We start from the raw sequence: 18,192 nt of genomic DNA on the forward strand, positions 1-18,192 counted from the left end.
CAAATCGCCGGGATACATCTCGCCTTCGTGAGAGTTACATTGCTTTACACGCACGCGTGTGACGTAGCGGCAAATTAAAGTCCGTGAAAAGTATATATTTGAAGATGGTGTTTTTTGAAAATTGCAAAATATGTTCCACGTTAACGTTAAATTGCTAGAATGTGGTAAAAGAATTAAAACCGGTTAAATTTAATCCAATCGCTGAATTGCCAAAAGCAAAAATATCTCGCAACGAGCGCAACAGAATTTGATGAATCTCCAGTAGATCAATTATATCCACGATTGGCAACAAACAATTTTATTATCTATTTGATGGATATATTCGACATCATCTTTTTTTTTTTTTATATATACGTTTTACGCGCGCACATACACGCGAATCCATTATTTGCTAACGTAACGTGTAATGTGAAAATCTGCAGGTTTTGATTGTGATTGATTTTAATTTCCGCGTAAATTATACTAAATTCCATTAAAGACTTATTGCGTTTGTACGTGTAAACTCACCAGCATAACTAATTATATGTAACAAGGATAGGAGATAACGGTGCCTACGTGAAGGTTAGATCAATACGGCTCCAGCCAATTATAGCTAATACTGGTACATCATTGACCAGTGGTCAAACCGCGTTACTGTCCCTCATAAAGCATAGGATAGCGTTTACAGAACGCGCAAAATAAATCATGCAGTTTCTGATGGCAATAGGTGCAGTGCAATCTAATTCTGCAAAATGATGAACATGATATAACTCGATAATATACATAGATTTCACTATTTACATAATGCGGCTTACTCCGCTGTGGTAGAATATATTACACTCGAATTAAAATTCGCCCGATCTCTCTCCTACGTGAAAAATTCTTTTTTTTTTTTTTTTTTTTTTTTTTAAAAGAGGTAACTTTTACAGAAAATTAATTAATTAAATTTTTCTAAATATTACACTGTTGATCCGTATTATTAAAACAATTAAAATATTCTAAATATATTGTTGAAATATTTCGATCGAGACATTCGATTTTCTTGACATAATTTAATAAGATTTATCGACTATTGCTTTCGACTGTTATTGCAAACGTGACAAGCGTACGTACACCTATTCGGCGTCAGTACGACATCTAATTGGACACATTATTGAGCAATATAACGTCGCCGACGGTATGTCTTAGCCAATCGTTGTGAGCCAATTATGTAGTATGCCAGCGCATCACCGATACCGAGTTCAACCGAGTTATCCCTCATCCGCGGGTGGCGAGAAGGGTTAGTCAGACAGTGCAAGGGGATGCAAGGTAGCCGACAGTGACTTGATGCGGTTAGCGATTCGCGTCTGTAATTCGATTTGTCGGTCTAACGCCTCCGCCGCGTCGGGGAGTACACGTTCATGTAAATACGAATTATTTGCCAACGCTATACCGCCGTGGTATTGCCGCGATGGTAGGTACCGCACCTACTGTCCGATAACCAGTCCAACGAATCGTTCCGGCTTGACTCCTTCCGGACCAAACAGTCTAATAAACCGAGTTAGCATTCGTGAATGCTTCGTCCGAACTGTCTCGCACAATTTCTAGTGCCGCTTCCGCCTTCACGCTGGACACACAAAATTTCATTCTCGACTTCCATTTACCACTGGCGAGTAAGATACGACGCTTTTATTCCCAGAACCTTTCATGCGTACCGAAATAATAAATAATAAAATACGAATATATTTAGTTATAACAGGTTGGCTGTAATAAATTTTCACGGAGGAGAAAGTTCATAAATATCACGTCGCTCGTAGCCCGAGTATTATACGATAATTTACGACAATTAAGTTTGCGCATTGATTATATTCTCTTTGAATTATTATGTAATGGTAATAGCAGTAAAATAGTGAGGCCGTTATAACGTCATCTATAAACGTAATGTCTCGCGATTTTAATTTCCGCCCGTACTTCTCGCCGTCGTGAAAAATATCCGCTTTTATAATGTAAACATTAACTTTTATTTCCGCAAACGGCGAAAAGATTGCGTTGCGAACAATTAAATGTAATAAAAGATTTGCGCTGTCACAGATATCTAGTCCGGAAAAAAGATAGACTAAAAAGAACAGAACGATAATGGTAATGGCGAACACGGACTATTGGCATAGTTCGCAAGTGGCGCTTGAAATTATTCCTATTCGCCGAAACTTGGCACTCATCCAAGCAGGCACATTCGAATATAACTTTCTGAATGGTCATTGTCGCAAAAAGTATTCGATTGTAGTTAGAAGTGACGAATTAAGTGTTTTTTGATTAAACGCGCCACGACCGGAGGGCGAAAATTCGCGCAAAGTTATTTACCAGAAAGAGCTGAACCCGGTCATATTATTGTTCATTAAAAATACCGGCATACTTTTGCGTTACAGCGTGGCATTTTTTTTTTTTTTAAGTTTATACTTTATTGTATACGTAAGTCAATTGATTCCGCGTGCATTATTTTGTTCACAACATATGCCACAAAACCTGCATCAATCGAACGGATTGATAACATCACGGTTGCTGGTGCGCGTGATTTGTTCTACGGCATTAAATGCAACAACCCGCATCGGAGCCCGTCAAAAATTACCGGCCATCGTTGAACGATTGCGAAGATCCGCGGAAAATTTGTTTTCCACCGGCGGTGATTTGCTTTCTGCACATTTACATTGTGCGCAATTATTAATTTTCGCAAAAACTGTGCATTTCTTTTAATTGATACACCCCGCATAAATGTGTGTAATTCATATACGTTTTCACGAATTTAATGGTTGTTTGAAAATCCCGTGGATTAATAAATGTTTATAACGAACGGTATTAAATTGCAAGAAGAACTTACTGTACATTTCGATAGAATTATTTTGCTTTCAATATTCATTTATTCGCAGTTTCGTTGCAGAGTTAATATTTACAGCGCAGTTTCTGCGTACCACGCGTTATGTCTTAATTTCGATGACGAGTATGCTGATTTAGCGTGTACGTTTCATAGCTTTGTGGTAGCAAATTACCGTAACGTTATCGGGTTTCGCGCGTTCGCCAATTCAATAACGTGCTCCTCGACTGGGCCGCATTAGACTACGGTGGTCTAATGTAATATCAATCGTCTTTCTGGCGATGCGGCGCACACGGGGTTAACGCGGGTAAGCCCTGACCGTTGGGAGCCATTTGCTAATAGATGCCGCGACATGCCTCCATTAGACCGCAGGGACATTCTGGCAAGCAATATCCCATCGCAGATTCAGACTCAAATTACTGCTTACGAGATCCTGCTAATTATACGCGGTATCTCGCAACATCTTACGTAATGCCCGTCGTCACCGTCGGCATTCTCGTCAAGCATCTAAAAATTACCGCCTGGAAACGTAATCGATAAGCAGCAAGTCGTAAAAATGAATTTTTTTCTTCCCTATAAAACGCCGAAAATGACACAAATTTCGAAGTATAAAAAAGAAACGAGAAAATATTAAAAAAAAAAAAAAAATACGTCACGTTCACTTATTGTTGGGGTTATTTAACTTTTGCATACGACTTAATATACACGCGCTTGCGCTACATCTTAAATGCATGGCTGCTCATATACGTTGTAAATACCCGCGAGCGAGAGTCATGAGCTTAATTCGCGTCGCTAATTTTCACGAAACCTACGCGTAATGCGATCGCACTCGAGCGGGTAGGAGCAATGCGGCCTTCGAAATTCCGGAGGTAACCGTCCACGAAGATGCGGTGAAGCTCTCGCTCCTTACCGCACGCCTGGCAGCTTTCCACCCGACTATCCTTCGTCCTTTCATCCACGCTCACGCTGTCTCGCGATATCGGTAGACTAATTGGCAGCTAGCTTCCCTCGAACCCGACGTGACCGCCGCCGCATCGACGTCGCGTCGACACGAAATGAGATCCGACGAAATTTCGTTTAAAACTTAGCCGACGAGCGTAAGCCGCTCGTCAACCGCGGCCGTCGGTTCAAAGCCGCAAAGCTACTTTCTCTTATCTCTTGGTGGTTGCCGCTCGAAGCTGCGTTATACGATGAGATAGTGCGTGTGCCAAGATAGCGCGTGGCCCAGGAGATCTAAATACTGTTGACGTTTTGAAACAATATAGTCGGTAGGGTCACGCTAACTTTGACGATGGTCTATGCTCTCTAACTAGCTGAGCCCAGGCGCCAACTGCTAACTCCGTTAGCCCGGGGCTCGAGTTCTCTCTCTTTCTCTCTCTCTCTTTCTCTCTCTCTCTCTCTCTCTCTGCTCTTCTCTTCTCCTCGCACTTGTACTGTGTTATTGCCGCTGCCATTGCAGCTACCGACACTGTTAGTGTTACTGCTGGTACATTACTGCATCAAACAACAATGAACCTAACTACTAAAATAGAAGGTCCCTTGGTTATTTAATGACCCGGCGTATAATGTAGTTTGTCGATTATGGCATTGTTCGTTTGACGCGATAACACATGGCTCGGAAACGTTTGCCTTCGCTAAGACTTTCGCCTTTGCCCGCTGCATAAATATTCAAGCTTTATTCACATTCGTCGATGGTGAACATAAGACGCGTGATGTTCGTAACGATAACATTTCCACAGCTGAAACCGTAACTGTGTTGCTTTCAAAACGAAATTAATGAAAAACTTTGTTTTTATGCCATCCGCAGTTCTTGCTGAATTAATTTCTAATGAGAATTTATTAATAAAGCTATGTTTTATGAAATAGAAACCAGAGATAGAAACAAGTTGTCTATAACTTTTATCTTGGTCAATATCTTTCAATAATTAATGATATTCACATAATGAAAGTTTTAGAGAGTATACAAGAATATGTTTCGTGAAATCTATAGGTGTCGAGTTCCACGTGCGATTTATTTGGTTTTTTTTTTTTTCGTTTGCGTTTCGCGTTTCTAGGTGACTATTAATATTAAGCTTTTAACGAGGAACACGTTTACGAGAAACCCGATTTAACTCCGGCCAGGGGCTCGATACCAGCCGGTAACTCGGTTAGTCCGGTAATCGCATTTGAGGCATGGATCGTTAACTTATCGCACCGCGGCAAATTTTACGTCGTGATTTAAAGGACCGATCCGCTCAGGGCGATCGACGAGGATTTATCTCGAACCATCACAGCGAATGAGCTCTGTTGAAATTGTTGTCTTTAAAAATAGAAATTTTTACTCGTTGACTCAATACATTCGTTCCAATTCCATTATCGGAATAATTGTGATCCCTGAGCGATGGTATATGCGGTGACATGCGGCGTGGCGCGATGATCGTGCACGTGAAATAATAATCGCGCGATGACGTGTGCGTAAAAAGGATATTTTATTTCATTTCTCCTCACCATTGGTGAGATGCATGCGAGTGTGCTCGTCGGGGAAGACGGTTTCTGAACGATCGCTCGCGGTGGAGCTACTGCTCAAGGCGCTTGCGTGACCTCGCCGTGTTCTTCGACCTAAGGTACCGCCGCCGGAAGTCGTCTTTTTTGTGGACGCCGCGTAAACGGTCTCACCTGCAATGAGAAAGATAGGAATATTTTTGAATAGTCTGGCAAGAAATTTTTTTTCTCCTGGTAAGCGCCGGGTTTGTGCTAACGAACAGGAATCGTACCGTTTAATTCAATCTTTCATTACCACAAAGAAAATATTCTAGTCCTTTAATCCGTTTGAAATTATTTTCGAGAAAGCGAAATTATTATCGTTAAATGATTATTTAATCGCGTGGACCAATTTATATCTTTTAAATAAATTTTTAGCGGCTCAGGAATTATTTTAATGATTCTGTTTAACGTGAAACATATGCATTTAATAACAATTGAAGGCAGATGATTTAAAACAGATTAAAGTGCGAAATATTTGAATGGGTTAATACCGAGTATTGTTTACGCTGCCGATATCACATTGCTTATCACTTTAAAGTGCCTATTTACTGAAATTTCGCGTCTTGCGTCGCGTATATCGGAATAAGCTCGTCTTGCACGTGTCACGGTTGTACAACACAGTATAAAATTGCGTTTGATGAGATTCATCTTGCGGCAAGCCCATAAGTATCATCTTGCGTGCAAACCAACCCGTTTGCGGTTCTAATTAACTCCCTACCATTGCCGTTGCGAGATCTCTCGGAAGATATGCTGCCGTTATAATGATGCCGGCGAGAGTTTGTGCTTTCGAGGGGAAACGGAGAAGCTTGCCGATGATTCGGTGTCAAGGTTGGGGGCGGCGTAGGAAATGGCGTTGTAGGGTTGTCCGTAGTTGCTGCGCCTTCCGTGTCAGATCCCGTACGGTACGATCTGTCTCCCGCATCTACACAAATTAATCAAACGTTAATGACATTTTCATTTTTATCGGCCTGGCATCTTCTCTCTTCCGACAAGACATATGTTTTTCACGTAAATTAATTTAAAAAAAAAAAAAAGATAAGATAAGTAATGGCGAGCGAGAAAGGTAAAAGCAATTATTTGTTGAAGAATTCTAAGACTTAAGTCTACTTCAGATACCTACTATAATAAATCAAAATTTTATCGTATTTACAAGTTTTTTTTTTCGTGTATGTGTACACGTATTATCTATAATCTTGTCATTTACGAACAACAGTAGGTGCACTGTGGCACACATGACCTCGCATATAAAAGTATATCGCGTTTTCGCCTATCTTGCTGGGGGAGGCCTTCCACGACGTAACCATCATTTTATTTTAGAGATCTCTCGCTGTGATGCTACGAACTATTTCGCTTTGCCTCTATCACTAGTCGACATTTCCTCTGGTTCTCTGTCAGATCCGAGCACTTCGTCGCGCGTCGTTGCTCTGATCTGCATTTGCTTAAGTTGACGCATGTCTAAACTCTTAAAGGCGCTTGTCACTAAAGCAGTGCCGTTTCGAGGCGGCTTGCATTATTCGGCGCGCGATAGCAGAACATAAGAAGCGCGGGCTAGAGGGGACTTTTCGCCGTAAGAAATACCGGGGTATGTCGGTGTGTCTTCGCGCGATGCGCGACCGCACGTGTGTGGGTACGTCTGTATTTTTAACCACGTTGACACGTACAAGGTGTACCGGGAGTTATTTCTTTGACGGGAAGATATACTCGCAGATGTGTCGAGGTGATGCTGAAAGGATAAAGTGGGGCGACATAGTTATCCGAAGACGGACTTTTTCTGTGGCATTCCCACGCGTGGTGAAACTTGAAGGCTTTTAGTCAAGCTTACGTTATTAATAAAATATTGTGAAATTATTTTTGGCTATAGAAACGGTTTAAAATTTGATTTCCTGCTCTTTGTTTTTTCTCTATTTTTTTTCTTTTTCTGTTTTTTTTTTTTTTTTTTTTTTTTTTATTGTAACAAATTCTTTTATATGCGTTTTTAAAATTAAAAATATAACTCAACCACGTATGGCTTATTAATTGGTACGTAATTGCCGGTTGCGCGAACGCACGTTCTAATTCACTATTAAACTTCGTTTCGCTATGGCACACAAAGGGGCAAAACCATAGTGAGAAAAGGTTGGAATGGGAGATTGGTACGGGAGGGAGGGGACGAAATCGAATCTTGTCGGTAATTAATGAGGAAAGTTTTACAAATAGCCGAAGGCATAGTCACTAAACGCCTTAGCGAGCTCGTGAATCCCATCCACAAGCATGGTATCTTTACACAAAAGTAAGTTTTTAATTGATAATTATCCTTTTTCATGCGAGAATAAGGCTAGACGACTGCTAACTGTTTTACAATACTTTCGTATTGTATTTTTTTTTATTAGAATAAAAAAGACTTTACAATTTTTTTTTTTTTTTTTTTTTAGTAAAAAGTTACGAAGTTGCGTCACATATTGATTAATCGTAAAATATATATATAACAGTTTACCATTCGACATAACGTAAATATAATTGAAATCGTACGACAAGTGTGCGATTCGTAAATTAAACGCAAAGGAAATCGAATCACCGGCACTATCGTAGGCTTCCTCTTGTTCTACCATTTCCCGCGCGTTGAAAATAACCGATATTCAGGTCTAGAGAAGAGCGAACGAGGTGCTAATTACGTTCTCGCGCCGCCCGTTGCGTTCTAAACGTTGTTTGCATCGAAATGGATGCGCTTGTCGAAAGCGACGCGTGGCTGCGGACTGGCAAATCAGTTTTTCAAATCGGTTGGGAATTTACGCGCCAGTGTGGAACAAGCTCGAGGCGACCTGCTGCGGGTTACCTCGGGACATCAAAGATTCGAAGTGCTCTCTGCCGTTTCTGCCTCTCTCTCTTCCTCTCTCTCTCTCCTCCGCCGCTCCCCAGTATAAGCGCACTCGCGATATAAAGAGAGATACAACCAAGATGGGCACCCTGATAGTCGAGACGTCTGAGAGTGAGTAGCCGAGGGCCGGGGCAGTGGCGCTGATATTGCTCGCATTAAACTTTCATATTCAATCTTGCCACCCAACGTTGGGGCACCCTCCGCGCGGTCCCCGACCCTCATCCCGGCCGCTATGCCGTACGGAGAGCGAGCTCGGCATCAACCCCACATGTAATTGTGTTATGCCCTCTTTGCCCTCCCCCGTAGCTTCCCTCCCTCACTCCTCGCTAACCTCCTCCGACCTTTCCTCTCTTCTCTTCCACCTATTTCCCTTCGGCGCGACCTCGACCATCCTCTCGCTCGTGCGGTTCCGCTACGCCCTTCGTGGCGCTCCTCCTTTCTATATTGGATTTTCTAATCCGTATGGATTCGAAAACGTCGCCGTGACGTTTAAGAGGATAGAAAGGTCGTTTCTTTATCGGTCGGTTGCTACGTCGCTTTTAGTCCAGCGCGACAAATTTCTGTGATCACGAGACACCATTTCGTGTCATTTCTCGTTTATTGTGCCGTAACGCTGACAAGCATCGAGACGGTGCAGCGTGTTTATTGCAAAAGTAAAAACCAATATTTTGTCCGTTTCGCTTCATCTAAAATCGACAAACATGTTATCGGAGCTACTAAAACGTAAATATATAGCACTTTAAGCTTCACTTAAGCTGTAACTCTGTACGTAGCTCCGTAAATGAAATTACGGGGTTCGAGTCCTTCGTGAAACTAATAATTATTAGTTTATAATAACATGAGTTAGTAATTATTGTTACATCGACATAACGGTTAAAGGGAAACTCGGCGTTCGGGATTTACCGATAGATTCGTCCAACAATCCACGCATCGACCGTATTGATCGCGAAAGTGTTAACCGCGTAACAACATCTCGTCCGTACCTCGACGTAGCGAAACGAACAGTCGGCGCGCTTATCTTTAATCGACCGTTAATCATCGGCGCCGATCGCGTGCTCACCGGTGTCCCCTTTCGACACTCCCGGCAGAGCCGTGCGAGTGCACGAGCTAGCCGGACGATTTATCTCGTAAAGCACACGGGGGCCGCCGTCCCCTCCGGCAACTCGCCACGCTCGGAATTTACAGTCGTGTCTCGTCCTGTCCGGTGGCATTTCTTCACCCCGGCAACGGTTCCTTCCGTGGCGACTAAACGCACGGCGGGTGGGCACCACCGGCCCCGGCGCGACAAGGAGACCCGTGGCATGTCGTGTGCACACGATGCATTTTGTTTGTAGGGGATTGTTGCCATGGCAGCGAACTGCGAACATCGAATGCACTTCGCCCTGGCACGGCGCGCGGCGCGGCGCGGCGCAACACCGACACGGCTCGTAGACCCGAGCGAGCTTGCGGAAGAGTTAGCCCCCGGCTTGCTTTCGCAAGCTCCGCGCAACGGCCCGTGTACACCTGGACACGGTAGACGACGCAACTTCGGCCGAAGCGCGTTAATTTTCTTCAAAATTTTGCCCGTGAACGACGCCGCGTTGCGGCTCGTAGTTAACACGCGTTTTTCCAAAGCGTTCCCCTCTAATGATTTCGTATTGCGTTAAAATGCAAGCGCGGAATATCCGTGAGGTACATTTTATATGAAACTCCATACGGCTGAAATATATACGGGAATTAAAACCGGAGGAAAAAATAATTATGCATTAAGGCTGATAATTATTTATTAAAACGTATTTCGATTTTGTGGCCAATTTCAGTCATCGCGAAACTATATGGCTTCGAATATGGAAACGTTTCAAAGTTGCAATATCCAGTCTCGTAAACGTACTTTTGCAAGAATGCAACACATGTTTGTGACAACTGCAAATAGCGTTGACACAAATATTGGATATCATTTCCATATGCAACGGCATTGCAGTATTGCTCTTGTGTTTTGAATTCGAGTATTCTCCGATGACGAATGAATATTTGAGTTGAACGCGGAATTCCTTTTCGGCTCTTGATTGTAATTTTCGACTCCTTTTGCCGCACGTTCAATCGCGCACGAAAAGCGTACTGTTGCGAAAAGGTGTACACGTGTCAGAAGGGGGGAAAAAGAAAAAAAACAATAAGGGATGCGAGATGCGTTTTCGAGCAGCTGTCGCACGCACAAGGAACAATGGGATACCTACGTCGAAGCTCATATCGAAAACCAATTTCCGAGATGTCAACGAAACGAAATCGGGGGGCGCTAGGAGGGAATTTGCCGGCGTTTTTCTAGTAACTGCCAGAGGTTGGAGATCACTTTGAGCGGGAGGGTTTGGCAAGATCGAGGAGTGGCTGTACCTTCAACAGGTGCAAAGTGTCTTCGTTGAAAGGGCCACTCTCCGACTGCTTCCATGCATTCCATCGCCTCCTCCTTCCGCTTCTTAAACTGCAAGCTCTTTGAGAGAAGGCCTAAAGCGTCCGCGAGCCCTTCAGGGAGACGAGTCGAGACCTTCATACAATTACGGCGGCTCGTAATAAGCCGATGCTCCGTTTGAGAAAATAACGATGCTCGCTAATGAGACATATCCCCCGTGCTTTGCATTCCTACCTACGACTATGTGTCTTTATCACAAATTATTTCGAGTTTTCATTGAAAGCGAACATATTTCCGTCACAGCGGCACGATACGAAGTACAATGTGGCAGAAGTTGTAACGACGACATTACTTATCTTACGCGCGTTTCGTTGTCGAACAAATTTGGTATTTAAGAAATATTTATTAGCCTATTTGCAGGGAGAGAATTATAGTTACTACTGGTGACGTACGTTTACAAATATTTGACATTTTTATCGTTTTAAAAATACTTTCGATATGACGGCTTTTAAACGACCGTTAAAACTTCCATTGTCACACAGCGCATGTAACGGAGTTAAACGCAATGATATTTCATAAAATGGCACGTTTTATCGTAGTAGCAATTTCGACTGGCGCTTACAGTGTAAAATAACATGTGCAATGTTAACACATAAAATTTAATACGTCATTTTGAGCTCACGCGGTCTAAAAAAATTTAACATTCGGTCAAAAACACAACCGCTATCACTGGTAACATTGCCAGAGCAATGGGGCGGAGGGAGGAAAAAATGATAGAGAAATTAATACACGGAATGTTGGAAAAACAATTGCAATCGCTAAAAGTTTTTAAGTACAATTTTTTCAATAGCTTAATTTATTATTTATATTAAATTTAAATTAAACTATAACAAACGATCGAAATTTATGCGCACATTTCTGCACGATTAACGGACTATTGGTTTTATAAAAGTTGGTTTTTACAATTTTCGTTTCTAATTAATAGTAATGCCAAATGTAAATCACGTAATAATCGAATACATTCAATAATAATTAATTGTATAAAAAAATAACAAATTACATTCTAATTAGAAAGATCCAAAATTAAACTCTGAATTCATTAACTTGTTAAATTAGCGAATACAAATTATATTTTAATTAGATTAAATCTGTAAGATAATATTCATAATAATTGAATTGCTCGCGGTTATTTGGCAATGATAAATGTATTATGTGGACATGAAACTTTTCATTCAAACTCTTAAAAAAAAAAAAAAAATTGCCCAAGGTTGATATCGCCCTTTTCGTTTCTTACATTTCTTACAAAACAAAACCAAACAAAACGGAATTGTAGTCAGCGACGAGGGTTCGAAGTTCAACGTTCGCTGCAGTATTCCCATCTACTTAATGTTTTGTTTTTCTCGTGCGACCGACTACAACAGAGTTGAGTCCCCCTTCGACAGTAATGAATAGTACATCCGTTATATATTTTATGAACGGTACGAGAACTTTTCTCATCATCCTTGAAACTAAGAATTACATATCGATATCTTCCGTTATTGACGATGTTGGCGCGGAATAGCATACCATCGATAGAAGATCCTCTAGCTTCAAACTTTCCACCGATTTCCCCTCTTCGTACCTTCTACATTTTTATTTTTTTTTATTTTTTCGCCGGCATATCACAAAATACAAAATAGCCCACTTTAACATAAACAAGAATTATAATATACGCGAAATAGATATTAATTCAATTATAACAAACAAGTCTTTTGTATTACAGAAGCTTAAACAAATGTTTGTTGAGGTATCGCAGACAGTGCGCAATGGTAACAGTAATGAATGAAGCACGTCTCTCAAAAGATTACATAATCACGATAATGTATCTAATATTCTTGTTAAAATAACCATTAATTAATTATAAATTAGTTACATATAATCGTGAATCATTATGACATGGCGATATCAACGAAATTAAAGAGCTAAAACTGTTATAGTAATATTGTAACTGCCATGAATGCAACGTTGAATTATTGATTTGAACAAATATATTTCCATGGAAAATAAATCCATACTGTTTGCGATGCTTTTACTATATATGAATTTATTCAATATTTATTTTTAATACCTGATATGTTATTGCACGCGAAAAAAATTTTGTCTGCGATTCTCTTCAATTATTTTCAAAATTGCTCGACGTATTCGGTTGATCGATTTGTAAGGAGATATATATATATATATATATATATATATATATATATATATATATATATATATATATATATATATATATATTAGCTAATATTAAAAACCAATATTAATAATTCGTTTATATTAATAAATAGGAAAATATTAAGCCTATACTTGTTTATGTGTGTAAAGCCTATTTTTAGGTAACCCCGCGTACCTCCAACAAGTAATGTGTCAAATAGATTAGAAAATCTAAGCCTCGAGCACACCACCCGGAAGTGCTGAGCCCAGAACGTATTTTACCAGGTTATCGTTAGCGGCGAAACAGCGGCGATAGTGAGATGCGCATTGTTAAAGAGCGGCCGCGGTAAATTCATTATGACCCCAACTACTTGCGGTCTACCGCTTTTTGCTACAAAGTCTAGCTTAATGTTCTGCTTTGACATTTCGTTATGTAAAATTTGCTAAAATTTTCTAGCGACGTGTTCATTACGCCACGGTAATAATAAAGAGTTATTTTAATATCTTAAAGCCCGGAAGTAACCCTGGTTTTAAAATATTAAATACGTTAAGTTATTCCGCAGTATGAAAGAAAGAAAAGAAAATATTGAAGCGTGTATGCAGTAAAAATAAAAGACATCTATTCTTTACTTCCAAGTCGCCTTTCAGGCATATTAAAGATTCTACATTTAATTAGGATACATTTGAATACTTCCAACCGTAAATTGCACGTCGCCCAAGAGTATTTTTAGTCTAATGGGATTTCTTATTGACCATTTAAACTGATTTAAACTGACATCGTTAGGTAATAAGAATCACTTGAAGCGAATGGAATTAGATCTCGATTTAAACAAATTAAATCTTGAAATTTAATTAAAATTCTCTCTTGTTTAAATATACATACTTATAATAAAATCGTTGATACGCGAGAGAAACGGGCGACATATTATTAATGGAAATTTTTTTATAGAAAAGATGTACGTGTATGAGACGATCTGAACCGAATATATATTAGTAATAATATTACGAACGACATGTTAGCACGTCTACTGTACAATCCGACATATATATATTCTACACTGATCTCGAGAATCCTCGTTGCGTTGCTCGCACACCGTTTACCTTACGTTGGATAGATAAAGTATACGGCGGTGCTCCTTTTAAAGGTATTAGTAATAGCCGTCGACATCTTGGTTATCTCCGCGCGAGACGTTAAAACCTTACGCCCGAAATTATGATCCACGAAGCGTGAATAATTCCGTCTGGCCACCATTCATTCCGCGGTCGGTGTAAATTATTGCAAGGAGCGCATTAATTTCCTTTGCGAATAATTAACAACGCACCGGACAACGAAACCTTCGCGCACCTCCTACGCTTTTGCAATGGTCAGTCCTTCCGTCGGTGCCCTCACACTCCGGACGTCCCCCTTAGACTGCACCCCCGCCCGTACCCCTTTGCCTCAACCTCTTGGTCGACAACTGAAATATTAATCATGACTTACACATGGTGTTCCGGGACTAGGGGCATTCTCCATCTGCATTATTAAGTGAGCCCGCGCACGAGTTACGCTAGGTAGGCTCAGCCCTTATTCCGCAAAACGAATATGGATGTGCGGTTCGCGTTGTTATTATTCCAACGTGAAGGTCGGTTGCAATATTTTGTCGATTCTCGCCGAGCGGTCCGCGTAATCACGCATTGCTTTGCCCCGCGAGCAAACATTTTGCTATACATGAGATGCCCAAGCGTAGCCTACAGGTAACTCGGCGAAGTTAATTTATACATATATGAAGCGAAATCGGTGCTATATTATGCGAGCGTTATTATGCACATTCTTTTTTTCTTTTTTTTTTCTTTTTTTTTTTTATCGTTAAGAATATTAATTGCATTTACGCTACTAAAATCTGACATTTATATAATAATATGTTATTAGCTTTTAATCCTCGTACGATTTATTAATTAAATCTTAATTAAACCATATTTCCCGGTTTCTTTATGAATTCACAAATAGATTCAAAACGAAAGTAATAAATAGCGACGTTCCAACTCGATCCCGCCGTCTCTTTTACGTGAAAATAAAATTGTTATTCTTGTATTCCCAAAGGTTCGCGCGGAAAAATGAAAGTTCATTAAAACCAGCATGGTTTATCGGCTTTTCGCTCGGATTTCTCGGGCCTCTGGAGTGTTCTCGTTCTAGGAAGCGATTTATCTCTCTTTTTCCTTTTTCCCGTGTAACGATACCAACGAGATAGTAGCGCAGACATACTCGAGTATTTCGATATCACATAACGTTTGCTCGATACTCGCGAGTTACTCCGCGCCGAATCCATTTGGACGGCGGTAATGCACGTTAAACGTCGTAAAATTATCTCGATATAATTGTCCGCCTTAAATAACGACAGTTGCGTCAGCAGTTGAGCGCCCGACGCAATGCGTTTCCTTTCAGGAATTAATTCAGTATTCAGAAGGACTGCTCCGACATCAAAGCGAGCAATAATAGGAGCCGCTGCTTCTGACGAGGTATGCAGAAGTGGGTACGTTGGGTTGGCTATAAGTGACAAACTGACTCGCGTATAATAGGGAACGACGATGCGACGGGCGATATCGGTGGATTTGCATCTGAAAACAATTTGCCCGCATGCTGGGCGCATAACGTTGCAATTGAATATCTCGATTAACGCGTAGCAACAATCTAGATATAAAAGATACTCATCGTGTTAATATCGATTCGCTGTCCCGACCTGTGCAACATATATTCATATTACACAATATACATATTGATTTTGTCGGAAGTAGTATTAACTTGAAGAAGTTCGATGCCCAGCGTTACGTTTTCAAGAAAAAACATTTTCGTCACTTTATTGTGATTGAATATAAAGTGAATTGAAAATATATAAATTCATACGGCTAACGTAGTTAGTGTAAATGTCGGGTGGGTTATTCCAAAATTGCAAATGCGCCACTATGAAAGATCCGCAACAGCTTTCCCGGCATTAAATCCGACCACGCGACACAACAAAGTTACACCTGCGCGCGTCGCTTTACCCATCTCTCTCGTACGCTGTTATCTTCCACGGATTCGATCCAGACGACAGAGGATGGCAAACTGCTAATAGGAGGGGAGTTTTAAATGCGCGTAACGTAATAACGCGTGCATTAGGCGACTACTATGGCGTCGGTGGCGTCTGCGGCGGCGACAACGATAGTAGACCCATTCTCCGTAAGGGGTAGTTTGCCTGACAACTCGATTATACGATACTGCAGGGCTGAGTGGCAAGTGGTGATATATGGTGCGCATATATACGCTTGCCTCTGAAGTCACTTAAAATAATGAGAAACCCCGTATCGGGTACCACGCTTGTTTCCTACACTTTTTCCTTTTTCTTTTCTTCATCGGCGTTTACCCGCGAGTATCGGGTAAACGCGACAGAATGGCGAACTGGTGCGCGCTCCGCAAAACTTTGAAAACCCTTCACGCGCGCGTCTAACCGACGCGACGATCGTTTAGATAATCAACCGGAAGGGACTCTCGAATGTTCTCGCGTCAAATACATCCCGGTGTTCGACGTACGCTCGTGACACTATTGGCCGAACGGTTAACGTAATATGCAATTTTACATTTGCGGGACATATAAGCAATTTTGGATATTGAGTGGTCATATTGCATTTCTCGCTCTGCAGCTTTGCGAACGCGTGCGTGGCACTGGTCGATTCTCGGATAGACATCCAGATATTTGCATTGAGTCCGAAAACGTAATAACGCATTTCATTAAATCACGTATGTAGATCGTTAGCCATTATTAATCGCCTACAGCGCTGTTTGACACTCTATCTCGGTTTCTCTTGTAATCAAATACGCGGTGCTGTTAGATATTCATTATTGCACTGTCAAACTGTGTCAGCAGCTAAATTGTTAGTTACTTTAGAAATCGCTTAACAAATGTCAAATCTCATAATGCCGCGAATGTAACAGCGAGATAATTATTTTCGTAGAAAGGCGTTTTTATTTTCTAATCACTTATATCGTACCAGATCAAAGTATGATCGGGCAATTGCGACGATTGATGGAAACGATGATTTGCGTAACGCAGTAATTTCGAATGTATATACGCGTGTATTCGCGTATGTCGTATTTGAATGAAAAAGCTTGGCTACGCAATAAGCACAAGGCAACATCATTTTCAGCAAATCAAGGAATTTCCTCGTTAGGATAATTTTACCTCCGGCATGTTTATTTTGCCGATGAGAAGTCGCATCTACGTAAAACGAGAGTGATATTTACGGCGGGCGAGCCCGCCGGTACGTAATCCTAAAACGAGCTCTATGATCAAGCGCGACAGTATAGGAGGAAAAGGAGTTTGTAAGAGGAGATACGTATCCAGTTCGTAATTTGTATGTAGTCCGTAATTTGACTGTTGAGTCAAGAGCAATGGTCAAATATAGCATTACTAAGATTTTATTTAACACGGTTATAATTTTATGCTGAATAATATGCGCATATTTATTATTTGTTTTAAATAAATTTTACATGAATATTTAACATTATTATGGCCATTTAATAATTTGAGGAATTAAAATTTCTATAAGCCTTCCATTTATTTTTCGTGACACGCGCTAGTATGATGAAGCATTGACTCACACTACTTCGTTTTGCATCACGTAGCGGTATTTACTTTATAGGGCTCTATAGGACATTAATCGATCGATGAGCGACATTAATGCTACTGAATATTGATGCTGAGCAAATATTTTAAATAGACATTGCTTTTGCACAAATAATTGAGGTATCAGCGCGCTATAATTACACGGGCCGCGTGACGGCGGTGTTAAAGACGGGACAACAGGTACCATTATTGCGTGATAGGAGATTAGGAAGTAAGGGAAGGATTTCTACGAAAATTTATTGGTAATGTATACATTGTACATATGTACTGGCGCGGCATGCTGGACTGTGCAGGACTTAGAACGGGAATATTCAGTCAGGCACACAAGCTCGCGTATTTTAGTACTTATGGTCATGTAGGTCTACTTTACATACCTCTTAAATCGTGGTTCTATGTTATGCGAATATTACTGAATCTCTAATCACGTCATATTAACGTGATTTTAATCACACCGTTATTTATATTCTTAATAGAACACAATATTAAGAAAAAAAAATTAATTGCCTGTCTATCTTAATTGAGGACATAATTAATAAAATAAAAATTAAAAAAAGATATATATTTTAATAATATTAATAAGTTAATACTTTTATTCATAAAAAAAAATTTTATGTACAAGACACTCCTTTGTAGAAATATCATGTCGCTTCCATTTTCAAATTTTTGTAACACAAGGTTTCTTGGCGAAGATATATAAATCTTAAGAATAACATTTGGAGTATTAATCGCAAACTTATGTAAAATATACTTTGTAATGCAAAGTAATTTTGTTAAT

At 40.5% G+C, this 18,192-nt stretch overlaps 1 protein-coding gene across 5 annotated transcripts in view; it reads right to left on the reverse strand.

The window, feature by feature from the left end:
- Window positions 1–18,192, reverse strand: part of Ten-a (tenascin accessory) — a 448,965-nt gene that overhangs the window by 260,619 nt on the left and 170,154 nt on the right. For all 5 annotated transcript variants that reach the window (XM_070655994.1, XM_070655991.1, XM_070655993.1 and 2 more), the window contains exons 5-6: window positions 6,069–6,272; window positions 5,315–5,482 (exon numbers count right to left, since the gene is read on the reverse strand). In XM_070655994.1, coding sequence (XP_070512095.1) covers window positions 5,315–5,482; window positions 6,069–6,272 — 372 coding nt within the window. The remainder of the gene's footprint in view (window positions 1–5,314; window positions 5,483–6,068; window positions 6,273–18,192) is intronic.

The sequence above is a fragment of the Cardiocondyla obscurior genome, linkage group LG04, assembly GCF_019399895.1.
Source record: "Cardiocondyla obscurior isolate alpha-2009 linkage group LG04, Cobs3.1, whole genome shotgun sequence".
Classification (NCBI taxonomy): domain Eukaryota; kingdom Metazoa; phylum Arthropoda; class Insecta; order Hymenoptera; family Formicidae; genus Cardiocondyla; species Cardiocondyla obscurior.